Consider the following 22,826-nt stretch of genomic DNA (forward strand, 5'->3'; position numbering starts at 1 on the left):
ACTTTACTGTAGTTTTCAAATGGCTGTGCAAATAGTGTTTAGTGCGGTCTTGAGCATTTTCAGGTAGTGTCACCAAGATCTGACTTCTTTTCATTTGAAAACACTTACAGAGTAAACTCATAATGAAAACATGACAAATCCATTTTGTTCATAAACAATGGTAACAATGGTATCAGGACTTTTCATTTTGATGACACTGACACTTTTATTGACATAAATACTTGCTTTTGAGGAATGAACTATCCATTTTGAGAAAGTGACATGCTTTCGCAGGTTATCAACTAGGTTTTGCAGTTTGTACCATTTGTTTTGAAAAACTGTTGTGCAAATGTTAATAGTGATGTGAGAAATGCACCAAAGTGACTGAGAAAAACTGTAATATACTTGTACATATCACAACATATTTTATATATATATATATATATATATATATATATATATATATATATATATATATACACACACACACACACACACACACATGTAGACATATATATAACTATATTTATTTTATTTTTTTCAAATATCTTTAATCCTGTGCTGAGCCTGTCGCAAGGAAATTCCATTCAGTGTATACTTGCTGTTTACTGACTGACGATAAAGTTTGTCTAGGACTATTAGAGTATATGTATGTGCATGTGAGTGAGTGTGGTCATGTATTCCTCGCATTGTGGGCACATAAATCTGTTTACACAGTCACATTGTCGGGACTTGCCTTTCTTATGTGGACAAAATGCAGGTCCCCATAATGTAAATCATTAAATTTTAGAAGCCTGGGATTAAGGTTAGGGTAAGGATTAGGGTTAGGCAAATAGTGGTTATGGTTATGATTAGGATAAGTCTCCAGGAAATGAATGTAAGTCAATGTAATGTTCCCTGAAGTGATAGAAACACAACTGTGTGTGTGTGTGTGTGTGTGTGTGTGTGTGTGTGTGTGTGTGTGTGTGTGTGTGCATGCTGAACCTCTGGTATTGTTGTCTATTATCCACATCATTAGTCGTGTGATTGACTGTGGAGCTTTGAGGTGCACGAATGTTGCCTTCACATGCTCCCTAAAAGTAAAGAAAATGATCTTTTTATTATTTCTGATCAATATTATCACATTTTTCAAAATTACTGTTCAAGCATTTCCTCGCCTCTCTGTCTTTATCTCCTGTGACTTATTTATCCACTCCTCATGCACCCATCTGTAACTATTCATTCAAGATCTACCATTCATCTATGCATAAAGAAAACTTCTGTTAGCTGCCGTCTCATTACTCCATTGGTGTCTTTAACCCTCTTTCGCCTTACCTGTGCTATTATTAAGGCTTCTAGCAGCTGTCCTCTGCCAGTGAAGAAAGTTACAAGTTTTTTTATTTCTCCTGTGGCGATGCAGTATGGGATAGCGTCATCATTATCCTCAGCCATCAGCTGGTCAGCTCTCCTGTGACATTAGTATATTTAAATTATATATACAAATAATAATAATAATGTTATTATTATACTCGTGTACTAGCACATAAACATAGTGCAACACACAAATATATCAAAATGAGTGAAATTAAGATGACAAAATGAATAATCAGACAGTGAGACTGTAACAATACCAACACTGAGGGAGCTTTGTGTGTTAACAAACACTCCTGAAACAAAGAGTTATTCATGTGAACTGCTTTAGAATAAACAGTGTTCTAGGGGAGCATTTTGATGTACACAAAAAACAAATTTAAGTGAAATTTGGATATAACAGAATTACACCTTTTAAAAAATTATGTGAAAAACCCAAAATGACGAGCCTTACATTAGTTTAACACACAAACAAGAGCTATACTTACGTCCACATGTAGCATGCATTGGCTGGACACAGTAGAACTTTTTCTAACAGACATTTTGACATGTCATAGCAGGAAAAGTACAGGTAGTAAAATTAATTGAGGCTGGATTTGATTTTGTGGGTATCTTTTTCCTATTGTGTCTTTGTGTTTCCTTTTCCCTCTGTCTCTTGTCTGTGTCTCCCCTGTCTATCATGTATGTGCATGTTTCACTGCAGGTCATGGCTGACAGGTTTGGTCCAGCCTCCTCCTCTCCTGAGCACAACTGCTCTCAATCAGACAATCAAGACTCACCTGCTGCCACACCATATAAGCACTGATGTTTCCACCCAGTGTTTGTCAAATCATCAGTTCATCCATGTGGTAACGAGCAAGATCTCTGAGGAATTTCCTGAGTATTTTTGATCTCTGTCTCAGTCCATGCCGTTTGCCTGCGCCTTGTGAAATACTGGATTTGGACACTTTTCTGGTCTGTTCCCCCCTTGGTCATATCTCCAGTGTCTTCTGAAACTGCCTGTTGCACGTTGCCTGAAACATCTATTAAACCATTGACTTTTGTAATCCTCTTCAGCCTCCTCTGTCTGAGCTGTAGCATTTTGTGTCCATGTGCACAAAACTAGGTGTGCCAGTTTTACTGGTTCTGCTTACTGGAGCCATCACTGATGTTATTAATAACACCTGTGTTTTTCCTGCTATGACAAATCAAAGGTCTATAAAAGCAACAAGTACGCATCATAATGCAGTTCAGAACAAGAGCTATGGAATAAAGATCACCCTTTCTGAAGAGCTGTACATATGTTTTGTTGATACTGTGTCAGGGAGGGTTGATTCAACTCACATGGCTTACACATGGCTTACCTCTGCATGAGTTTCTTCCAGTACTTCATGGAGACTCCTGGTGCCACAGATAATGCTTTCTCCCACTGAAATACAGACATAAACTCATTAGATTAAGTTACATTGTCAATGTAATAACCATTGTGAACATTACAAGCCACAACATGGCTGGTATTACACCTTGTGAGTCTGTGTATGAGTATATGCGTGTCACCGTGGCAAAATGTGGTCCTGGAGACAATGGGAACTTCCACAGAAGTGGTTTTGAGTACTATGCCAGGTGTTTATATGTCAGATTTTGTCAATGCAATAGTGTTCCAACCATGGAAGATGCAGCCACAAAACTTTGCAGGGTGGTATTCCAGGTAGGAGGTTCAACAAAGTCTGAGTCTATCACTGAACTTACTCTGAGATGGGAAACTGGTTCCAGAACAGCCGATCTGAGTTAGTTCAGTCAACTCTGAGTATGTTCACCTTGAGTTGCGCGCGTTCACAACCACTATAAAAAAGCCATCATCAATGGAACCCCGATACCACGAGTCACCATGACAACTGACAAAATAAAGATCAAGTTATTTTGCCCCTGATAGAGTTGGAGGTCTTATTGGAGGCCTATACAGAGTATAAGCACATATTTCAGCATAAATGTAACATCGCTGCAGCAGTGAAGAAGAGAGAAATGGCATGGGAGAAAATTGCTACCCGAGTCAATGCATAAGTTTGAATGTACTATTCCACTGACTTAACATTTAACCGTACTTAAGATCGTAGCATACAGTTATGAATATAAATAGGAATAAAATCTGATTTTCATTTAGGTGCAATCCAAGAGGGGAGAAACAAACTTGGAAGCAGCTAAAAATGAAATATGAAATCATCACTCAAAAAGGTAAGGCATATTTTGCTAGGGTATGATTGTACCTCACTTTGATTTTAATTTGATTTTTTTAATTGACTGTCTATCAAACAAAGTAAATATTAATGCAGTGGTTACTCAATACCCCACTGAGTAGATTAACACTTGATACAATGTTTACACATTTTTATTTTATACGTATTGAAGTCATTTAAAATGTGACGATGTGTAAACGAACACTCAATAAAATACTAATTTAAAAGAGATTAACAGTTCTGCTGAGTTCTGCTCAGCCGACAGAAAGAAGGCAGAAGCCCGAAAACGGGTGGAGGACCACCTGACAGAGGCTGAGGAGCTGGCCCTCAGCCAAAACCGCGACCGACGGCGGCTGAAGGCATCCCCGGGGGAAGCTCATCTGAGCCTGTCACCCCCCAGGACACAAGTGCCTACATCAGATGCAAGTATACACTTGTGTCTTTTAAAAAATAAAACTTACATATAAAATTTCTTATATATAAAACTATATAAAATAGGGTTGGGGTTACGATGAAGTATGTTAATGGTTGGAACTATATTACAAATCCTAACTAATCCTAATAATCCCAATAAATTATACCGTTTGATGAAAAGCGGTAGCATTCGAGCAGGTATTCCTCTGGAAATGACAGGAAGTCTAATCTGGGTCGGAAGATTCTCTCGCGATGTAAAGCATTTCGAATCAGTTGGGCTTCGATATCAATCCGTTTGGGAGTGAATGGGCCATCAATGTCTACCAGCTTTCTTCATGTGGGAGGAGACAGGTAGAAACTCAGGGTTTCTTAAAGTAAACCTGCCAGCGAGCAGGTTATGTTCACAGAGTCTGTTACCATGGTGACTGACTCAGAGTTTCAGTTACCTCTCTTTCTGGAACGGAAAACTCAGAGTTTCCCCGATCTCAGGCTTAACTTACTCTGAGTTTTCACATAACCCACTTTCTGGAATACTCCCCTGGTGTGCAGTTTTGATCAGAATGAATGGGTGTGGTCCAATCCATAAATACTGAACACTGTAGTAAAGGCTACTGAGTACTCCTGGGTTGGAATATCAACAAGTTGACAGTTTTCGCGGCTGATGTGATCCCATCGCAAGATTGTCTCTACTTTTCTTTTATTTCTGTCTTTTTCTGATAATAGAAATAGAATTGCAGTGGCTGTTACCAAATATACTTCAAGCTAAGAATTGACGGTTTTGTTAGAACCCATTTTTTGACACCCAGATATCAGACTTTTCGCCCACTGCTGTAATCCACCATAATGTAAGAAGTCCTAAAATCTCTTTTCAACTTCTTTCACGTCCAGTTTTCACTTGCCTGCTTTTGGGTTTCCACTATGACAAGCAAAGGATTTTGCTGGGTTCATTGGCTCTATGATGGCAAAAATGGTGGCTCAGAAATCAGTAACATCAGTGTTTTGATGATTGCTGGGGAACTTTTCCTGGTCTAGAGCTTTCGTTTTTAGTACAATAAACTTCTATTTGCATTTGACACAGTATAAAGTTGTACCAAAGGCTCTAAGGTGGAGCCAGTGTCTGAGTCCTGTGCTTTCTTGAGAGGAAAATGACTACACAAACACTTACATCTGCACATGCACACACGCACATACACACACACGCGCGCACACACACACCCCATACCTGCCCCAACTCCACCATTAATTCACAGTATCGTTGAATCTGTCCCAGTCTCAGATGGATGTCTGCTGCTTCTTTCAGCCTCTCCTCTTTACTTGGAGCTCCAATACCTCCTCCAAATTTAGACATCTTGACTATAGTGAGCTCCTGGGCTTCAGACTGACAGAAGATAGAACAAATGAAAGAAACAGAAGTCAAGTGAAATAAAGGACACTTTGGAAACCCAAATAAACATTTTAAATGGAGTTCAGTTTAATAGAACAGAAGAAAATGAAAAAATTAGGACAGGAATTAGTACTCATGCAGTCTGTAAATAAAATGGATAAGCGTTTGGATAAGGGTTAGCTAGGAAGTCCATCTGCACTTACTGGGAAGGGAGTACAAATACAAGTAGGTTTAATAAGAATAATTAATTAATAAAGATAAACAAAGGTAGACATAAATGGAATCAGTGGATTTCCATTTTAATCATCTGTGTTCTAAACAGTGTCAACTAAATGCTGTTTATTATCATAAGCTTTCATGCTAATTATTCTATGTATGTTATGTAACTTCTGTATTTACTGTGTTTTTCCTTATTCCTGTCCAGATCACTCTTCAAGAGCGTTGCTGCGTGTGCCTTTTTCTTGTAGTGTCATGGTAGTTCTCTTTTATGTGTGTTGCGGCAGCTGGTGGTCAAAGCAGGCCAATAACATTATTTACTAGTGCTTATCTCCCTATTTAGGGACAGAAATCACTATATTTATTTATCTGAAGCACACTTCTCTGGGTCCATCCATTCAGTTATTTGATTGGTTGTTTTTTTTACAAACCTTAGTTCATTTGGGGCAGGGCTTATAACAAACTGCTCCTTCATAGTGTGGTCTCTCTGGGTTTCTGCACACATGGGAAGCTTTCTATTTCAACAGGAAACCAGAGCTCAGTACCGTTTTAAACTTGAGCAGGTGTTTCATGTGCATCACTCCTTTGCTGTAGCTAGCTGGCAGCAGTGAGTCATCCTGGCCGTTGATGACTGACACCAAGTCCCACAGGTTACTGCTGCCACCTGGAGGCTTGCACAGGATACACACAAAGTATTCAGAAACACACAACATGCAGGATGCACACTCACACAAAGAAAAATCGAGGCATTTTCTCTTCTAATGCCTATGTTTGAATTGCATTTCCTTTAAGTAAACTTTACATAAATGGTGTGTTGATGATTCACCGTCCAATTATATTCTTAAGTAAAATGAGCCTCATGTAGAATCAACAATGCTGCACTCACAGATAAACCTTAGGCTCTGGAATAATGTCAGTTAACCTCTCTGAATGCAAGTACATAAAGATAGTTTATTCCTAAATGTGAAGCTCTTTGCTTGTGAACATTAAGAAAGTTGCTCACCACTAATAAATCAAATATATGTAAGTGCTAACAGGCTTTCGTAAATAGAATCGAATAGACTTTGGGTGCTAATTATGCTCCCTTATTTCCTCACTGTCCTGCTGCGTCCGATCCATTAATCAACCAAATGGTATAAAATATATCGTGAGCCAGCAACAGTGAGAGCCTTGAGGAAATGTCTGCAAACAAGACATTCAGAAAATTTTTAGTTTTATACCTGGATTTGTATAGTGATTTCTACAACTGCAGGTGTAAATTATGTACTTTGCATTAGGAAACATCAGCCGGGAACAGAATATGGTATCTTTTGTAGTGAACTTCTGAGTAAACTGTACACACATTTAGTAGCAGAAAAACACTACTTATGTGCACACCTAGTCTGAGGCAAAAACATTTCCTAGCTGTGTGCTGCATACTGTGAGATCAACCACTAAACATCCAAACATGGGTGAAACTGTCAAATGAGTGAAGGTGTCACACTGATTCACTTCCATATCATCACTTAACATCACCAATGATAAATGAGCATTCGTGCAGTTACCGAAAAGCATTCGGAAAACCAGCGTAGCTTCTTGGCTCTGATGTCTAAGGTCAGTTTATCCAACTCCTGCTTGATGTCTCGAGACACTTTACCACAGAGCAGTGGTGGTGAGCCGGGAACCATAGCAGTGTCTACAGAGACAAACAACCAGTATGCTTAAATTAAGTCTCGTAACAGAACACCATGAAATAAAACAGCTCAGAGGGTTGTACTACGAAGCAAGTTCATAGCAAGGTATACTTTGCATCAACTGGTTTGACAAAACCTGAACCCCAGTCAGAGATAATGGGTGTCACAAAAGCGGTTATAAGCTTTCTTTGTTAACCCAGGTTTTCTTCATCAGGCTCGGTACGCATTCCCATAAGGGGGACATTTGGTTCGTCATCTGAGTCAACTTCTGCATAAAATACTCAGATTATGGGCCACCTCCATCAGTCAAAAGGAACAGGTCGTTATAATGCAACACTATTTCTGCAAATAATGCTAGAGCAATGATGGGAACTGGCATTATAAACAGATGGCTCTGCAAATTCAACATATTCCATCATCTGAGGATCTATATTGCCTTGAGAATATCCTCAGAAAAAAAATTAGTGAAAGAGCGGCACTTCTTAAAGCTGATTTAAATATGAAAAGCTGAACATGACCTCTCGCAGAGCAGGTTAGGTATGCAGCATAGGTTAAAAGACAGCCACCTGTATAACACTGAAAACTCTGGCTTTAGGCTAAACATACTTTACTAACCCATTAATCTTGCTTTGTAGCACACCCATCTGGACTCTGTTCTCACCTGTGTTTCCTATGATCTTTTCCCAAGGCTGGTCAGTGAGGATGTTGAGCAGCAGTGGAGAGATGAGGGGTGTGAGGGACCACAGCCTCACTGTGCTGTCTCTGCTACAGCTGGCCATGGTAAAGGGACGACTCTGATGACATGTTAAACCTACAGACATATGCACAGTTTGGTAAATACTTCTGAAAAGAGAAATAAGGGAGTAGTACAGCAGTGACTGAAGGCTCAGGTACAAACCTCTATAGCAGCAAGCATGAAATAACAAAATTCAGCAAAATAATTGACTTGAATATACCGTGCCTTTCTAAAACCAACAAAAACTTCTCTTTACATGCAGTTTGAGTCTACACTTCATATTTATTTAATTTAAATTATTTCATTTTAATGTAACCAACAGTTTTTATTGCCTTTTCAATGAAGGACCTCATTCATAATCATACACCTCATACTGTACTTGACACCTATCATGTATCTGAAGTGTTAATAGTGTAGTAGGGCATGGTTCTGTCTTACCATAGACATCGGCTCCATGGTCATAGACTGTATCTAGACATGTGCCATCTCTTGTGTCCCATACTCTGATTGTATAATCCCAAGAACCTACAAAAAATATAGTCCCATCACTTTAAAAGACAGTCCACTGTACCTGAAAGTAAAACACCACTATTATTTACAACACAATATAACACTTTAAAATTACTCTAATTACTGTCAAAATACTTTTCATGTCATACAGAACTGTGTTATGCATCAAAAATAAAAAAAAATGTCCTGTATCTTCCCTACAAGCCAATTTCTATCTTATGTTGAAGATGCAATCTGTAATATTTGACTGTCTCTCAAAGTATATCACAATATATTGTTGTACGTTGTAACAGTTTTATGCCAGCTGTCACATCTATCAGCTAAATGAGTTTAGAGATTTCAAGATTTTTAAACAGGTCAACTTTAAAATCATAGAAGGAGCTTCACTCTCTGAAATGCTTCAAGACTTCGTGCAAAGATTATATTATATTTGTTGGGTAGGTGAATTACCTCTACAGTAGCTAACATTAGCCATATAAGCTAATTATTGTTATTATGGATGTGACAGAGAGATGTCTTAAGTAAGTAGCAGACTATGATAACATATTGCGCACAAAACAGTTAGTATAAAAGAAGATGAATGGAAAATCAAACAATACTTTTAGTGACTTTACCTGAAATGAGTAGGTAAGGAATCTCTGAGTTCCACAGCAAGCCTCTGACTGGAGCTTTATGACCACTCAGCACATTGATACACACATCCTGTGTGTAGTCCCATATACGAACAGTACTACAAAGACAGATACACAGGATTTCTTTTTGAATGAATTTTAAATGATCATTTAATGGCCTAATGCTTGTTTTCTTCACTATATAAAAGGCACATATATCAACATGCAGTATGTGACTGCAGAGGTATAGATGATGAATCATGCTTTTGTTTGTTTATCAACAGATCATACTGAATCAAGTAAAGGCCTGTTGTCCTTCTGTACAAAACATGACTGTTGTTAAAAAACCTTTAACAGCATCTGAAATAATGTAATAACTTAGAGTTGGTTGTTGTCTCAAGTTCATCGCTGTAAAAGACCTGTCAATAAATTTGAAAAGTCTGTATTACCCCAAGCTGTCTGAGTCTGCACTCACCCATCATCTGAGCCAGAACACAGTATCCCCTCTCTGAGTGGAGACCAGCGAACATGGAATACTTTAGCTAAGTGCCCAGTGAAGACCTTCAGAGGTTGATCAGAGCTGGTAGCCAGGTAGTACACGCGGACATTTTTATCCTCACAGCCTGTGGCTATCATATCCCTACAAAGTGAGAGAAAGAGGCAGGATGATATGTATAAAATTGTGGCCACAAATACCAGATGATACAGCACCTTTATTGTTGACAGCATTAGCGGTCTTGAACATCACAATAGACAGGCTTGGAACTGGTCTGATTTTGCACTGACAGTAATTTTGTCTGTGGTGCACACTAACCGTTGACTTTATGTGTTTGGATACTGGTCTTGCTCTGTTATAGGTTATCTATCTCAGCCCATCTACACTTAGGTCCGTTGTTTCTCACAAAGACAAATTTATTGTATTAAAAAAAAAAAGACAGAGGTGCTGAACATATTCGTACCTATTTTACCAGTTTTTTCCCCCTGAACTTCAATTAGGCCTCTTCTTCTTCTTCTTTAGGATCCTGTTTTGTTTATCTAGTAGTATCTTGTGAATGTATTTTAATGTGTTGTTTCTTTTTAAAAGAATTTTGCTTGTTCTGACTATTCAAGTAACAGTAATATGTAGTCAGTTTCAGCATGACGTAACTGTCTAATGCATCCTGATTACCTCACTGGGAAAGATGCCTGATGAATAGAGGTCTTACTTGTTGTTCTGGCTCCAGTCACATCCAAATACAGCAGCAGGATGTTTGTACTTATGGAGGATTTTGCCATCGATGGTCCGGATGATACTGTTGTCCAAACAATATAAAACATGCAAGACTCTCTCTGAAGAACACATATTATGCTTCATTATCTTCATTATAGAGTAAACTCTTCTCAGAATAGAGGTCTACAAGGGAAGATGAGGACTTACCAGAATCCATCTCCACTACAGGTAGCAATCCTCTTGGAATCCTTATGGCTCCATGATATACAAAATATACCATTCTTACCATGCTGGAGGAAGACAGAGGGGTTGTCAATACAGGCAGCAGACATGTTTATACCATCCATCATTTTTTATAAGGAGTCAGATGTTTCACTATGGGGTAGTTAGCAAGGACAGAATAATGCATTGGCCATCCCCTTGGTAGAATCCAGACAAGAAATTGTTCCTCCACTCTCTCAATGCCCACCCAGGGCAGGGTGACTACATCTGAACAGCTTTTGTCTTGTAAACTCATCCACTTTTGGATAATCTCCTCTCCTACTCTCCGCCAAACCTACTACTTGTTTACTCAATCCTATGTCTTCTGAGTTTATTAAGGACCTTTTCACGATTCTCAGCCCACTATTGCCTCAAATACTAAACAATTGTCTTAGGGGTGGTATTTTACCTCTATCTTTTAAAACAGGACTTATCAGACCACTATTAAAGACCCTGACTTCACCAATAATTACAGACCAATCACAAATCTCCCATTCTTATCAAATGTAAATGCTTTTGTAAACCACTGTATTACAGTTATATTATGGTTTGCAAAAATAACACTATCCTCTATATGCACAGCATAAACTGGTCTCTATGGCAATGTCATCTTACCTTATAATTGGTTCTAACAGGGACTTTGTGGACGTGCTTTGTAAGACACAATATTCCTACTCTCATGTCTCACAACAGATACACACTCATTTTAATCTATGCAGCTGTCTGCACCAGTTCGTGCAGGCTCACACCTCAGCTGTGTCTCACAGGAGTAACCGTGACCTGAACAGATTATTTACACTTCAAGTCTATGTTTTTTGACAATACCTACATAAATGTGAGGTTTGTGCGCAAAAAAGGCACTGTATAAATATATTTATCTATATTTTGCATGCTAGGTGGAGCAGAGTGCGCTGCCCTCTGTACAGAGACAGCCACACACATGCAGACAAGTCAAGCATTTTGAGGTGTATTTGTCTCACTCAGTTTGAGAGGTTGAGGTGTACACAGACCAGATTTCATGGACTTCTTCGCCAAGTTCAAAACATTGAACAAACGAGTGTTCAGGTTGGCAGTAGTTTTACCATCTAGTCTGGATGTCCAGCATGTGGTTGGAAAGGATAACATCTTGGCAGATGCACTGTCCCTTATACCCATATAGGAGCCTACCTGAGCGTCCATCTAGTCAGTTTCTGGTTTAGTTTGCACACTTCTGATAGCCCTGCTAAAGTGTCAGATGTTTAAAAAAATAAAGTCAGATTTTGATGTGGATGTTCAGCAGAAACATTTTTGGAAGTAAAGGTGGTTTGGGAACTTTAAAAAAGAAAGAAAAGAAGACAAAAGAAAAAAGAAATGGTGGGTATCACACTGGGAGGCCTGGTCCAATTGAAGTGGTTGTGGAAGGCAGGAGCTGTGACCTGACGATGAGTCAACTACACACACATATCCCCCATATGTGTGTGTAGTTGACTCAGATAGGAAAGGTTACACTCACCCGGAAAGTTTAGGTCTCATTTTCACGTCTAATGCAACACGCAGAACAGAACACTAGGTTACAGGTTTACAAGACTTGGATTTTTTCATGAGCCTAGGTTAGCGTAGCAGCGTAATAATATACTCCATCACGTCCTTTACGTTCATTTTGCCCACTCTGGAGTAATCTGCCACACACTGTATTTCCTCCTTGAGGAAAGCTAACCCAACCCTGTTACAGTTATATGATCTATGTTTTTAAAATTACTAAACTCAACAATGTTGTCATATTAACGTTACTACCTGTGTATGTGTGTGTGTGTGTGTGTGTGTGTGTATCTTTACTGTAACATGTTTTCTTTTCTGTTGTTTTTACTGACTTGCAAAGCGTACTGACACTCTCTGAGTAAAGTGCACTTTAAATATATTGATGCTGAAGTTAAGCTAAGTGATCTCACTGGTGATTTTTATACATCAATAATACACAGATTAAGTTTTAAAGTAATTTTTCACCAAGAGTCTAAGCAACCTCATTAAAGCGAGTGATGATCTTTCCTTTCCTGACATCCCAGATGAATGCTCCATTACGAGATGTCGCTCCTGCAATGCAGTTCAGGTCTCCTTCAAAACACACCAAAACACAAACAAACAGAAAGGTCACCAACTTTGACATGAACAACAGATTTTTTGTGTGTGCTGTATGCATGCATGTGCTTGCGTGTAGAGGTTTGCAGGTGAAAGGTTAATCTACCTGGAGCCCAGGACAGGGAGTAGACTACTCCTTCATTGCCAGGGGAGGTGTAAACAGCTGTTAGTGTGTTTGTGTCCCAGATTTTGATAGTTCCATCAAAGCTAGCTGTGGCCAGCAAGTTTGGATCATCTGGCTTAAACTTACAGTCGAAGATAGTCTCTACATGACCCTAGAAACAACACAAAAACAGAAAGAGCAAAGGAAATCATAAGTAAAGATCACAGTACAGGGCATTTTCTTTTACTTGTTTGCTCCTTCAGTGATTTGTAAGCACATAGGCTGTTGACTACAAATCAGTATATACCAAGTCTCGTAGGAAGTCCCACTTCTTGGCCCCCATGTCATACAGTCCCACTCCTCCGTCCATAAAACAGCACACAGCATGGCCGGGAGGCAGAGAGAAGGACCGGTTCTGTGACAGGGTTGGGGGGGGTACTGCTTCACTAGTGGAACTGGTGTGCTGACTTTTACTGGGAGAACAAGAACTCTGAGCTATAGGGAGAGTAGAGGGGTTAAAGACAGGAGAAAGTATCTGGTGTGTTACTCTAGAAACTTTACAGAAGATAGTCCTTACATTTCCTAACAGTCTCAAGCTTGTTTCAGGAACAAAGTGCTGCTCAGCTAATCAAATGCAGCCTTACAAGAGAAGTGCTACTGGTCAGTGCTTGAATGGCTGCTTTATACCTAAACAACGTATATTTAAGAAAAAACAGCAGATTTTCAATCTCTTCTTGTTGTTGTGCTTTGGTGGCTGACACACATACACAGCTGGTTTTGAGATGTACAAATCTGAAAATGTGGATTCTGTGTAAATCTTGCACTTGTAAGAATGTACTTTGACACAAGACTTTGATTTCAACCTGAAAATAGAACTCATGCACCTTGTAACAGCTGTTGGTGCATGGATTTTTGAGTTTTTACCACATTTGTAAATCCAAATGGCTTTATTCTTAATTTCACCTTTCTTGGCAAGAGGGGAGTTGAGGACATGCAAAGCATGAAATCCAGTCTTCTTCAGTTTAAAGCTGTCCAAAGGAGTGGCACGAGACACATTCCATACCCTCAACACTCCAACCTGGGAGTCTGACAGACAAACAAACACAAATACAGTTAAAACATATCAAAGGTTTCTTCCGTAATGCACACGGGTGCATGACTGCATTTATACTAGCTCTCCCATCCACTTTCATGATCACTCTCTCCTACTAGTTGCCTCTCTTGCCAGGAGCCTCTCTCAAAATCACAACTGAAACATAATGTGTAAGTGATGTGTGCATATCCTTCAAGTAACACACAAATAAACTAAGTCTTGAATTTATATGTTCTTTTGTGTTTTCATTTCTACAATTCAGGAATGTTCACTGTAGTCACTAAATGTAAGAAATAGTTAACCCAACCCTTGTCGCTCTCATATTTTATAGAAAGTAGTTGCTGAATGGTGATTTTAGGATTCACTGTGTGTACCCTTGTCTAAATATAAGGAGTATGTGACCAGGCCAGTGTGGGGCACTGGAAAATTTTCTTTATTTTTAAATCCCAATTTCGACAGGTAAGAATATGCCAGTAGTATGCAGCTGTAAATAGACAAATGGTGCTGTTGCAAAGACTGGTTCCACATACCAGCTGTCTGCTATGTTGGAGGTTGAAAGGCAAGTTAAACCTGTAGTGGCAAACACGTTCAGGCAGAAGGGAACTCAGATCATACACACATCCCCCACAGAAACACACAGTCTTTACCTCCAGTGATGAACATGCCTGGTGCAGAGGGGACCCAAGCCAGACACTGAACTGATGCAGCAGATGAGGGGAAGCAGAAGGACGTGATACAAGCCAAGGCCTCACTGTCTACCAGCCTGATACCATTATGGAGATTAGACACTGTGAGAGTGAGAATGTGTTCATCATTGAACATGTCCGGGTGCAATTATAGTAACAGAGATTTTTGAATAACTGAATGGGTTACATGAATAGACAGGATCAAGCGTTTTGATTACTGGCATGTTATTTCATGGTTTGAACTTGTAATTACTCAGTAACACTTACAATAACCATAGCATGAAATAAAAAGCTACTATATTGTTTTATTCTGTCTTATTGTAAGTCTTTTGTCTCTTTGTAAATTCAAATCACTTCATCTAACAAAATCCTGGTGGCACTGTTAATATTTTGTCCAACCTAGTAAATAGTCAGTTGACAAAAGGTCCCATTCCAGAGCACTGACTGGGTCCTCTTCATCTGTCCCCTCTAATGACTCTGGACGCAACACATGCTTTTGGCTTTTACTCCCTATACAAGAGAGGACAGACAAATTATTGAAGATGTGTGTGTTTACAGGCTCATGTATCTGCTAATAGAACCTGAATAGAAGAGTAGAGTTAGACATGTTTTGTAGTTAAGCTCAGGGTATAGGCCTCCAGGCAAAGACTGCAGGTCCAAAGGAAAGTCCCAAGAACTATACAAATACATGTATAAGAATGTGGGGTTTTTTTAATGAGTTGAGGAAAACATCCACACCTGGCTGAAAAATCGACAAACTTCCGTCTGTGTGTCCAAACACCAGTTTGCCCTTTTTGGTGGGGTGCCATCTGAAGAGAGAGATATCAGACAGGAAGGAGTGGGCTTCTTTATGCACCGTGACCCTGGAGTCAGGACCTCCATAAACCCAGATATACAGTGGACCACGCTGGGAGACAAATGCCACTCCATCAGTTGAGTTCCAGCACCAACTGACCGACGTAGGGACACCTGAGAATGAAGAGGAGACACTGTGATACTTTTTTGGAGGAGAGGACTTCACAATAATCTAACCTTAAAAATTCTAGTGTGCCAATAAAACCTGGTGTAGATCATCCATCAACCTTTAGTATTGTCCAGTCTTGCTACAGCCTTTTGTTCTGCTACATTCCATATGATGAGAAGATTATCAGCAGAGGCTGACACAAAGAGATCAGGGTTGTCTGGACACCAGCTGATGGCTGTGATGGTCTTCTTGTGTTCCGACATGATAGACCTCAACTTAAATTCATTATACTGCTGGTCCAACTACAACAAGAAGACAGAGAAAATTACAAGAAATTTAAAAAAAAGAGAGACATAAACAGTTCTGATGTTTTATGATGGGTTAAATTCTGTGGTGACATCATTTCATGAAACCTCTTCAAACATACACACTTCAAACAAAAGAACTAAACCAATAAAAAATGACGTATCTCAGATAGGTTGCAGTGTATTTTGTTTGAATGCTTCAATAACTCAGTTTGAATTTTTCGATAGGCTGCACTGTGTACACTCATATTGTATGGAATTTGCAGAAAACATACATTTTGTTTTATTGCCATGGACACCATGTTAATCTGCATGCTGTATTAGGTCAACCATTCACATTTTGTCAGTGACCCCACATTTCCCAGGACATAACAATAAGTTTAAATGGTCACGGTATTTAAGAGCTGCCCCAGCAGGTCATATAATGCGTTTTAGATGTTAAACATTCCCCACCCTCATGAACAAAAGTACACACAAGCATTGTTCACCTGGTAGATGTATATAGCCAAAGTAGCACAGTAGGCAAAGCGGTCTCCACTAGCAGCACACACATCTTTATTCCAGGGCTGACAGCCTGCTGCCAGCAAGCCCACCTGCTTCACCTTGGCCATCCTCACCTTGGGATACACAAATACAAATTAAGTTCCATATACATCATTTTACAAATCTAAAGATAAATCCTTTGCACAGCTTTTATCTATACGTTCTGTGTATTTTATATTCTGTCTAATGTTTATCAAGTGGCTATGACTTTGTAGACAAGCAAGCATTTATCTCAGATGTAAATGAATAAATGAATAGCAGTGATCATTTTTGCAACTACATTGCTAATCTTCTATCATGACTAAAGTGCATCTTAAACAGTGTCTTGAATCATTTGTCAGCTGAGAGACTGTTGGCTGTCATTAAATTGAATTGTACTGTTAGGTGCAACAGCAACCACACTACTCAAAATGAATTCAACACCTGTCTAAACAATATTTATTATGGCTTGGGTAATGACTGCAGTGCAGTGTTGAATGTGTTTTTAATCATCAAATGAATTCATTCATTAAATATGGATTGAATTGCAGTGTACAGTGCTATTACTACCACTACCAACATCCGAACTTACTACAAAGATCTACAGGTTGAAGAGGATTAGATGATTAAAGCAAATGAGACATGTAGATAGGATTGAATTAATCTCTGCTGTGATTGGCTGAGACCGCTGCTCTACTGATTGAATACTGTTACTGTGAGGAACTGACTAATGACTCAATGTACAGTATGTGGTATTCAACTCATAATAGCAACTACACATCCTCAAATCTAGAGTGCTAAAGAGACCCCTGAAGAAAATACAGATTCTTTTCTAATGGTCGGCTGTCTAGTGATTTTTCAAACCAAAATAACCCAAAACGATCTTCAACTAAGATAATCATTACACCAATTCCTTGTGCAGGGTGTATCTGAAAAATATCCTCACTAAAGATGCTCGTAGAAATAATAACAGATTAGTGAATATCTCTTAGCCATCCACAGAACTGTAAGAGCATCTTAAATCTATAAACCTGCAGGAAGATCTGTGACCTGCATGTAATACTTAGTGTATTCATTGATTCCAGAGGATAGTGTAATAGTAAGAAGCATTTTTTAGACTTTCATAATTAAACAGGATTTTGAGACATCATTAGTGGTTATCTCTAAACGCTTGTTCACCTAAATTACAGACTAGATACATAACTGAAAGACGGCAAACACACAGGCAAGCAGCGATTTTATATCAAAGGTAATCTTCAAAAACCTGTTCACCAGTTAGCCTGTGACCTCCTCCTGTAAGGTGCAAATTGCCTTATTTGCATCTAAATTTCTCACTGACCATTCTTTTTAATGAGATAATGGTGCAGTCATCTTAACAGTAATGATGTGGAGTTGTCACACTATTGCTACACAGCACTGTGATGGAGGAACGTGTTATGCTCGTGTGGATCTCTCTGGGCATCCCATAATTACATTCTGCTTGTATTAGTAAACAAGCTAATGTCTTTGAAACAAGACAAGGGTATTACTTCTACTTCTACTATTACTTCTAGTGTTACAAAATACCACTATCATGATTTTTTCATTTCTGTTTCTGTGTCTTTTTAGTTCTTCTTTATCTGCTCTGCTGGAAAATTTATGGCACCCAAGAAACGTCTTACACAGGAGTATTAAACTGCTGACAAGAGTGACAGTAACTGTTTATACATTCCTATTTAGGAAGCTTTAAAGAACTGTCACCACTTCACTTGAAGCTGAAGGGCTTCCAGATTGATTAACTTATTCTAAATTTAGTTTCTCATACTTATGTTCACTTCAGAATGTATATTAAGTTATATATTTGGAATAAATTGTGTGATCATTTTGTCATCAAGCATACCAAATATATCTGCTATGTTGACAGCACAAAATATTAAATCTAACAAGTTTCTCTAAATTCAGTTCATCAGTCTTTTCAGAACCACGGACACTGCTGCAGCTCTAGCTGATGTTTTAGGAGAGGTGAAAGTTCATACAACCCTGATTCCAGAAAGGTTGGGACTCTGAGAAAATCATAAATAAAAACAGATTGTAACAACTTTCAAATCCTTTTCAACATATACTGAATTGCATACAGTACAAGAATATTTTACTATTATTTAATGTATATTTAACATTCAAACTGACAAACTTTCTGGTTTTATGTTTTGTTTTGTTTTGTTTTGTTTTTTTGAGTAAATATATACTCATTCTGAATTTGATGCCAGCAACATGTTTCAAAAAGTTGGACCAGGGGCTTCAAAAGACTGGGAACGTTGTGGAATGCTCAGAAAAACTCTTGTTTGGAACACTCCACCTGGTAACAGGTGATAGAATCATGACTGTATGAAAGGGGCATCCTCAAAATGCTCTGTCACTCTCAAGCAAGGATGGGGTCCCAGGAAGCAGAACAGAACAGAAATACTCAGAGATTCAATAGACCAGTTGGCCATCTAAAAAGTGATGTGTCTAATAGACAAGCTCAGTGATTCTTAAGCAACTCCAGAGTTGCCTCCTGTCGTCCTGCCAATGCACTGCTGTCAGCTCCAGGGAATGGCCGGCCTGGGAACCGAGTAGTTTGGTGGTGGGTACACAGAGTAGAGAGAATTGAGTAAGAGAATAATCCAATTCTGTACAATGGGTGAACTATAAATTCCAGACTTTTTGGCTGATCGCCAGGGGTTGGCAAGCTAACCAACAATCACTCTCAGAAAAAACTGAACTTCTTCCACCGGTGAATAACATTAGATGTACACATTTTCTGAATCCCTTAATATTCTGTGGGCACAAATATGGCCCGTAGGTTAACAGTTGTTGATCATGAGTTAAGGGTCTGGGTCCATCTGTGATGGTATGGGGGTATTTTAGTGCCCATGGCATGGGTAACTTGCAAATCTGTCAAGGCACCATTAATGCTGAAATGTACGTACATACAGGTATTGGAGCAAGATGTGCTGCCATCCAAACAAGGTCTTTTTCAGGGACATCCCTGCTTATTCTTACAAGACAAACCACATTCTGCACATCACAACAATGAAGCTTTGTGGCAAGAGTGTGGGAACTAGTCTAGACCTGTTTTCTATTGTCCTATGTGTGGCACATTATGAAGTGAAAAAAAAAATGCCAATGCTGACCCCAGACTGTTGCGACAGGTAAATACTGTTTGTAAGTTGTCTGTGTACTATGGCACTAAGTTGAGTTTGCCCTGATCTTTCTACTGGTTTTGGGATCCTGAGAACAACCATGGACTCCCACTTTTATCACACCACTCTGCCCACATTCACTCAATATGTTACATGCTACACCAGAGATGAAAAAATGCTGGACTTATTTCATGCCCACACCAAGGAGGCATATAGATCATCACCTCTCCTTCCCCTGGAAAGATCTGATCACAACCTGGTGCACGTTCCTGCCTGTGCACAAATATGGTAAATAAAATAGAATGCATATCAGTGTTTGGGAACTAAGGATACTAGGGATGATTGTTGAAGTTTTTGGAAGTGAAATTCTTTCCCATTAAAATAAAATAATCCTTTATTAATCCCACAGTGGGGAAATCTGCAGTGTTTCAGCAGCAAGGGGGATAGTGTAATAGTAAGAAGCATCAGTAAAAACAAAAACAAAGGCTCTCTTTTGTTCCTTGAGGAGATCCTTTCTGTCACATGTCATCCAAGGTTTGTTGTTGGAAAAACACCAGACAGTCCTGATGGGTACGGCATTCTCCACACAGATGTTATCGTCCATTATACACTGTGTACACTGTCAATGTGTTCCCCATGACTATCACAAAGTGCTTTTCACACAGTTGCATCAAAATAGTCCTTTAAAGTCTCATCAGCCATGTTCGGCCATCTTTTCACTCTGCAAGTGACAGCTGAGAGAGGTTTTTAGGCAGGCAGGAGGTGCACCAGCTCGTGATCGGATCTTCCCAGGGGCAAGAGGGGTGATGCATTATATGCCAAACACAGTCAGTTAGTAGTCCGCCACTTTCGTACAGACTGAAATATTTCAACAATTAGATGGATTTCAATCAAATTTTGAACAAACATGAATGAGTGAATTCTTATGACTTTGCAGATTCCCTGACTTTTCTTCTGATGCCACCATGAGGTTCACAATTGTGGTTTTGAGTGAAATGTCTCAACAACTATTGGATTGTGATGAAATCTGGTATACACATTCATATCCCCTTCAAAATAAAACTGCCATCACTTTAGCGATTCCTTAACTTTTTTGGTGCCATCATCACATCTAACTTTCAGTTGGACCAATTCTCTGGTTTATGACCACATACACTCAAAGTAATGATGTTCCCAGCAACCTCAGCTGGACTTTGTCTTGGTGCCAAATGGTTATGCTTTTTCTCTGACCTAAGATGGTGAACAACGGTGCTGCTTTGAACTGGCATCAGGGAAAAAACACCCCTACAAAGCTCTCTCTCTCTCTCTCTCTCTCTCTCACACACACACACACACACACACACACACACTAACCCTACCAGAGTCCTCTCGTCGGGTAAAGTTCACTTAGGCTTATTTTTCGATGAGCATGGTGTGGGTCACTTTCAGGTGAATGTTTGTATAACACACAGACGAGATTTGATTGAAAGGTGAAAGTTGTGTTGCATGCCTACATTACATAACCGTTGTTTCCTCTGCATTTCAACGATTTATTAGAGATCATGAAAGACCCGGTTTCAATCCAGACGCTTCACATATTTTTCACATGCAAATCACCACAACTGTGCTCACTTAGTGCAGACGAGGCATTCACTCAGCACGAACCGGTAAACGACACTAATACCTCGTTCCAGACATGACAATAATGAGAAAAAAGCGATAAACGGTGGATCGTCTGAAACACCGTTAAATCAATAGGCTAACCCTGTCTGAAAGATAACAGCCATTCCCATTCTGAACTGATGCCACCATGCGCAATCAGACGCGGTCTAGCGTTTCCTTGCAGTCTGTTACGGATTATATGCCAAAAACATGTAGATGGCATCAACAGGTTTCTGCAGCACAAACTAATCCGTGTGGAAACTGTCTGTTATTGAGACGCAGCTGATCGCAGCTGCGGTCCGTCTGAACATCAGAGCAGCAGGTCGCTGATAACGAGCATGCAGCAACATTTCACATGGATGTTTTTTTGGCCATCTCTGGTGAATTATATTCCAGCGCTGCGGACAGTTTATGTGGACGTGTTTTTGTTCTTACCGTCAGTTGTCAGTTGGCTCGTGCACAACGGACAGCTCCCAGGTGCTGAAACGCCCCCAGCTCACCGTCCTTCGCGTCAGGTGGGACGTAACGACAGCAGTGACTGGTCCGTGGAAATAATCATTTTGATCAGCTATTGGTTGTCCAGAGTGTCAGTCAGAGCGTTTCTGTGTAAAACCATAAGCCTGTCAGCGTGCCTCCCCTTTGTCCAGCATGATGTATGATTATATTAGCGTGGTCCAGGGCTCTCTTCCCTCAGTCAACATTCATCAGAATTCTACGTATTTTTCATCGTTTTTGCAATGGTAATTCAAAATGATTTGGGTAATTTAAGGTCACTAACAAGCAAGAGTGGAGGAAGGATTTTAATCCTTTGCTTAAACAATTTAGTAATGTATAACTGTAATACAATAATGTAAAAGCAGCCCTGCATTCATGGAAAAGTACAAAAGTGTTACCAGTATATCAAATGAGACCGAAGGGTGCATGGTAATATATGCTACACACCTGTTCCGGATCAGGTTCTGTTCACAGTTTCAGGTTTAAATCCTAAATCCTTCCGCTAATTCTTGTACTGACGTTATTCTCTATGAGCGTTGTGACAGACCTGCTGAGCCGAACGTTAGTAACAAATGACGACCAGTGCTGGGAGTGTTGGCCAGTAGTGACGCTTCTACATTTCCAAGCAGCGTGGTGGCAGCGCCGCTATTTTCTCACCTAGCTTTTCAGTAGCTTCGCTCTTTTATTTATCACGTACTGGAGCATTGTCCACACCAGCTCCATCTTCCCAGAGATTTCTGAAGCTCAGACGCAGCGGAGCTTTCTGCTGTAGTCTGCAATAAAAATGTTAAGGATCAGTAAGAGATACCACCGCCACACACCACAACAGCATTTCCATATGAATGTGACATCACGGGGCGGAGGGGGTCGAGATCATTTTTCTTCTTCCACAGTGCTTTGATTTGAGATGTTATATTTTGAGCTAACAGTTTCCATTGCCAATGCTCAAAAGTCTAAACTGATCATACCCAAGCAAGCACGGGTGCACCACACACACACACACACACACACACACACACACAATCGACACATGTTTTTGCTACTGTGTGCAGCACAAGTTTCTTTGTATGTTGCTGCCATATTGGTTTTGGACAAATACTGCTGGGGAGACTGGTGCTTATAGTATTGGCTCACCTGCCTTTACTCGCATATGAACTTAAGTGACATCCCATTCTTAATTCATA

General features: G+C 39.6%; 1 protein-coding gene across 2 annotated transcripts in view; it reads right to left on the bottom strand.

Moving 5' to 3' along the window:
* Positions 1 to 22,248, bottom strand: part of wdr17 (WD repeat domain 17) — a 35,919-nt gene extending 13,671 nt beyond the window's left edge. For both annotated transcript variants that reach the window (XR_013077084.1, XM_076728344.1), the window contains exons 1-23: positions 22,090 to 22,248; positions 21,583 to 21,749; positions 16,312 to 16,440; positions 15,637 to 15,820; positions 15,293 to 15,523; positions 14,954 to 15,064; positions 14,516 to 14,656; positions 13,739 to 13,861; positions 13,083 to 13,270; positions 12,779 to 12,947; positions 12,557 to 12,648; positions 10,504 to 10,586; positions 10,292 to 10,378; positions 9,562 to 9,726; positions 9,090 to 9,205; positions 8,404 to 8,490; positions 7,891 to 8,040; positions 7,101 to 7,231; positions 6,102 to 6,227; positions 5,179 to 5,334; positions 2,673 to 2,737; positions 1,294 to 1,426; positions 964 to 1,052 (exon numbers count right to left, since the gene is read on the bottom strand). Coding sequence is in view for 1 of the 2 variants with exons in the window: in XM_076728344.1 (XP_076584459.1) it covers positions 964 to 1,052; positions 1,294 to 1,426; positions 2,673 to 2,737; positions 5,179 to 5,334; positions 6,102 to 6,227; positions 7,101 to 7,231; positions 7,891 to 8,040; positions 8,404 to 8,490; positions 9,090 to 9,205; positions 9,562 to 9,726; positions 10,292 to 10,378; positions 10,504 to 10,586; positions 12,557 to 12,648; positions 12,779 to 12,947; positions 13,083 to 13,270; positions 13,739 to 13,861; positions 14,516 to 14,656; positions 14,954 to 15,064; positions 15,293 to 15,523; positions 15,637 to 15,820; positions 16,312 to 16,434 (2,750 nt within the window). In the remaining variant the exon portion in view is untranslated. The remainder of the gene's footprint in view (positions 1 to 963; positions 1,053 to 1,293; positions 1,427 to 2,672; positions 2,738 to 5,178; positions 5,335 to 6,101; positions 6,228 to 7,100; positions 7,232 to 7,890; positions 8,041 to 8,403; positions 8,491 to 9,089; positions 9,206 to 9,561; positions 9,727 to 10,291; positions 10,379 to 10,503; positions 10,587 to 12,556; positions 12,649 to 12,778; positions 12,948 to 13,082; positions 13,271 to 13,738; positions 13,862 to 14,515; positions 14,657 to 14,953; positions 15,065 to 15,292; positions 15,524 to 15,636; positions 15,821 to 16,311; positions 16,441 to 21,582; positions 21,750 to 22,089) is intronic.
* Positions 22,249 to 22,826: the final 578 nt, after the last annotated feature.

This window comes from Chaetodon auriga, chromosome 4 (genome assembly GCF_051107435.1).
Source record: "Chaetodon auriga isolate fChaAug3 chromosome 4, fChaAug3.hap1, whole genome shotgun sequence".
Lineage (NCBI taxonomy): Eukaryota > Metazoa > Chordata > Actinopteri > Chaetodontiformes > Chaetodontidae > Chaetodon > Chaetodon auriga.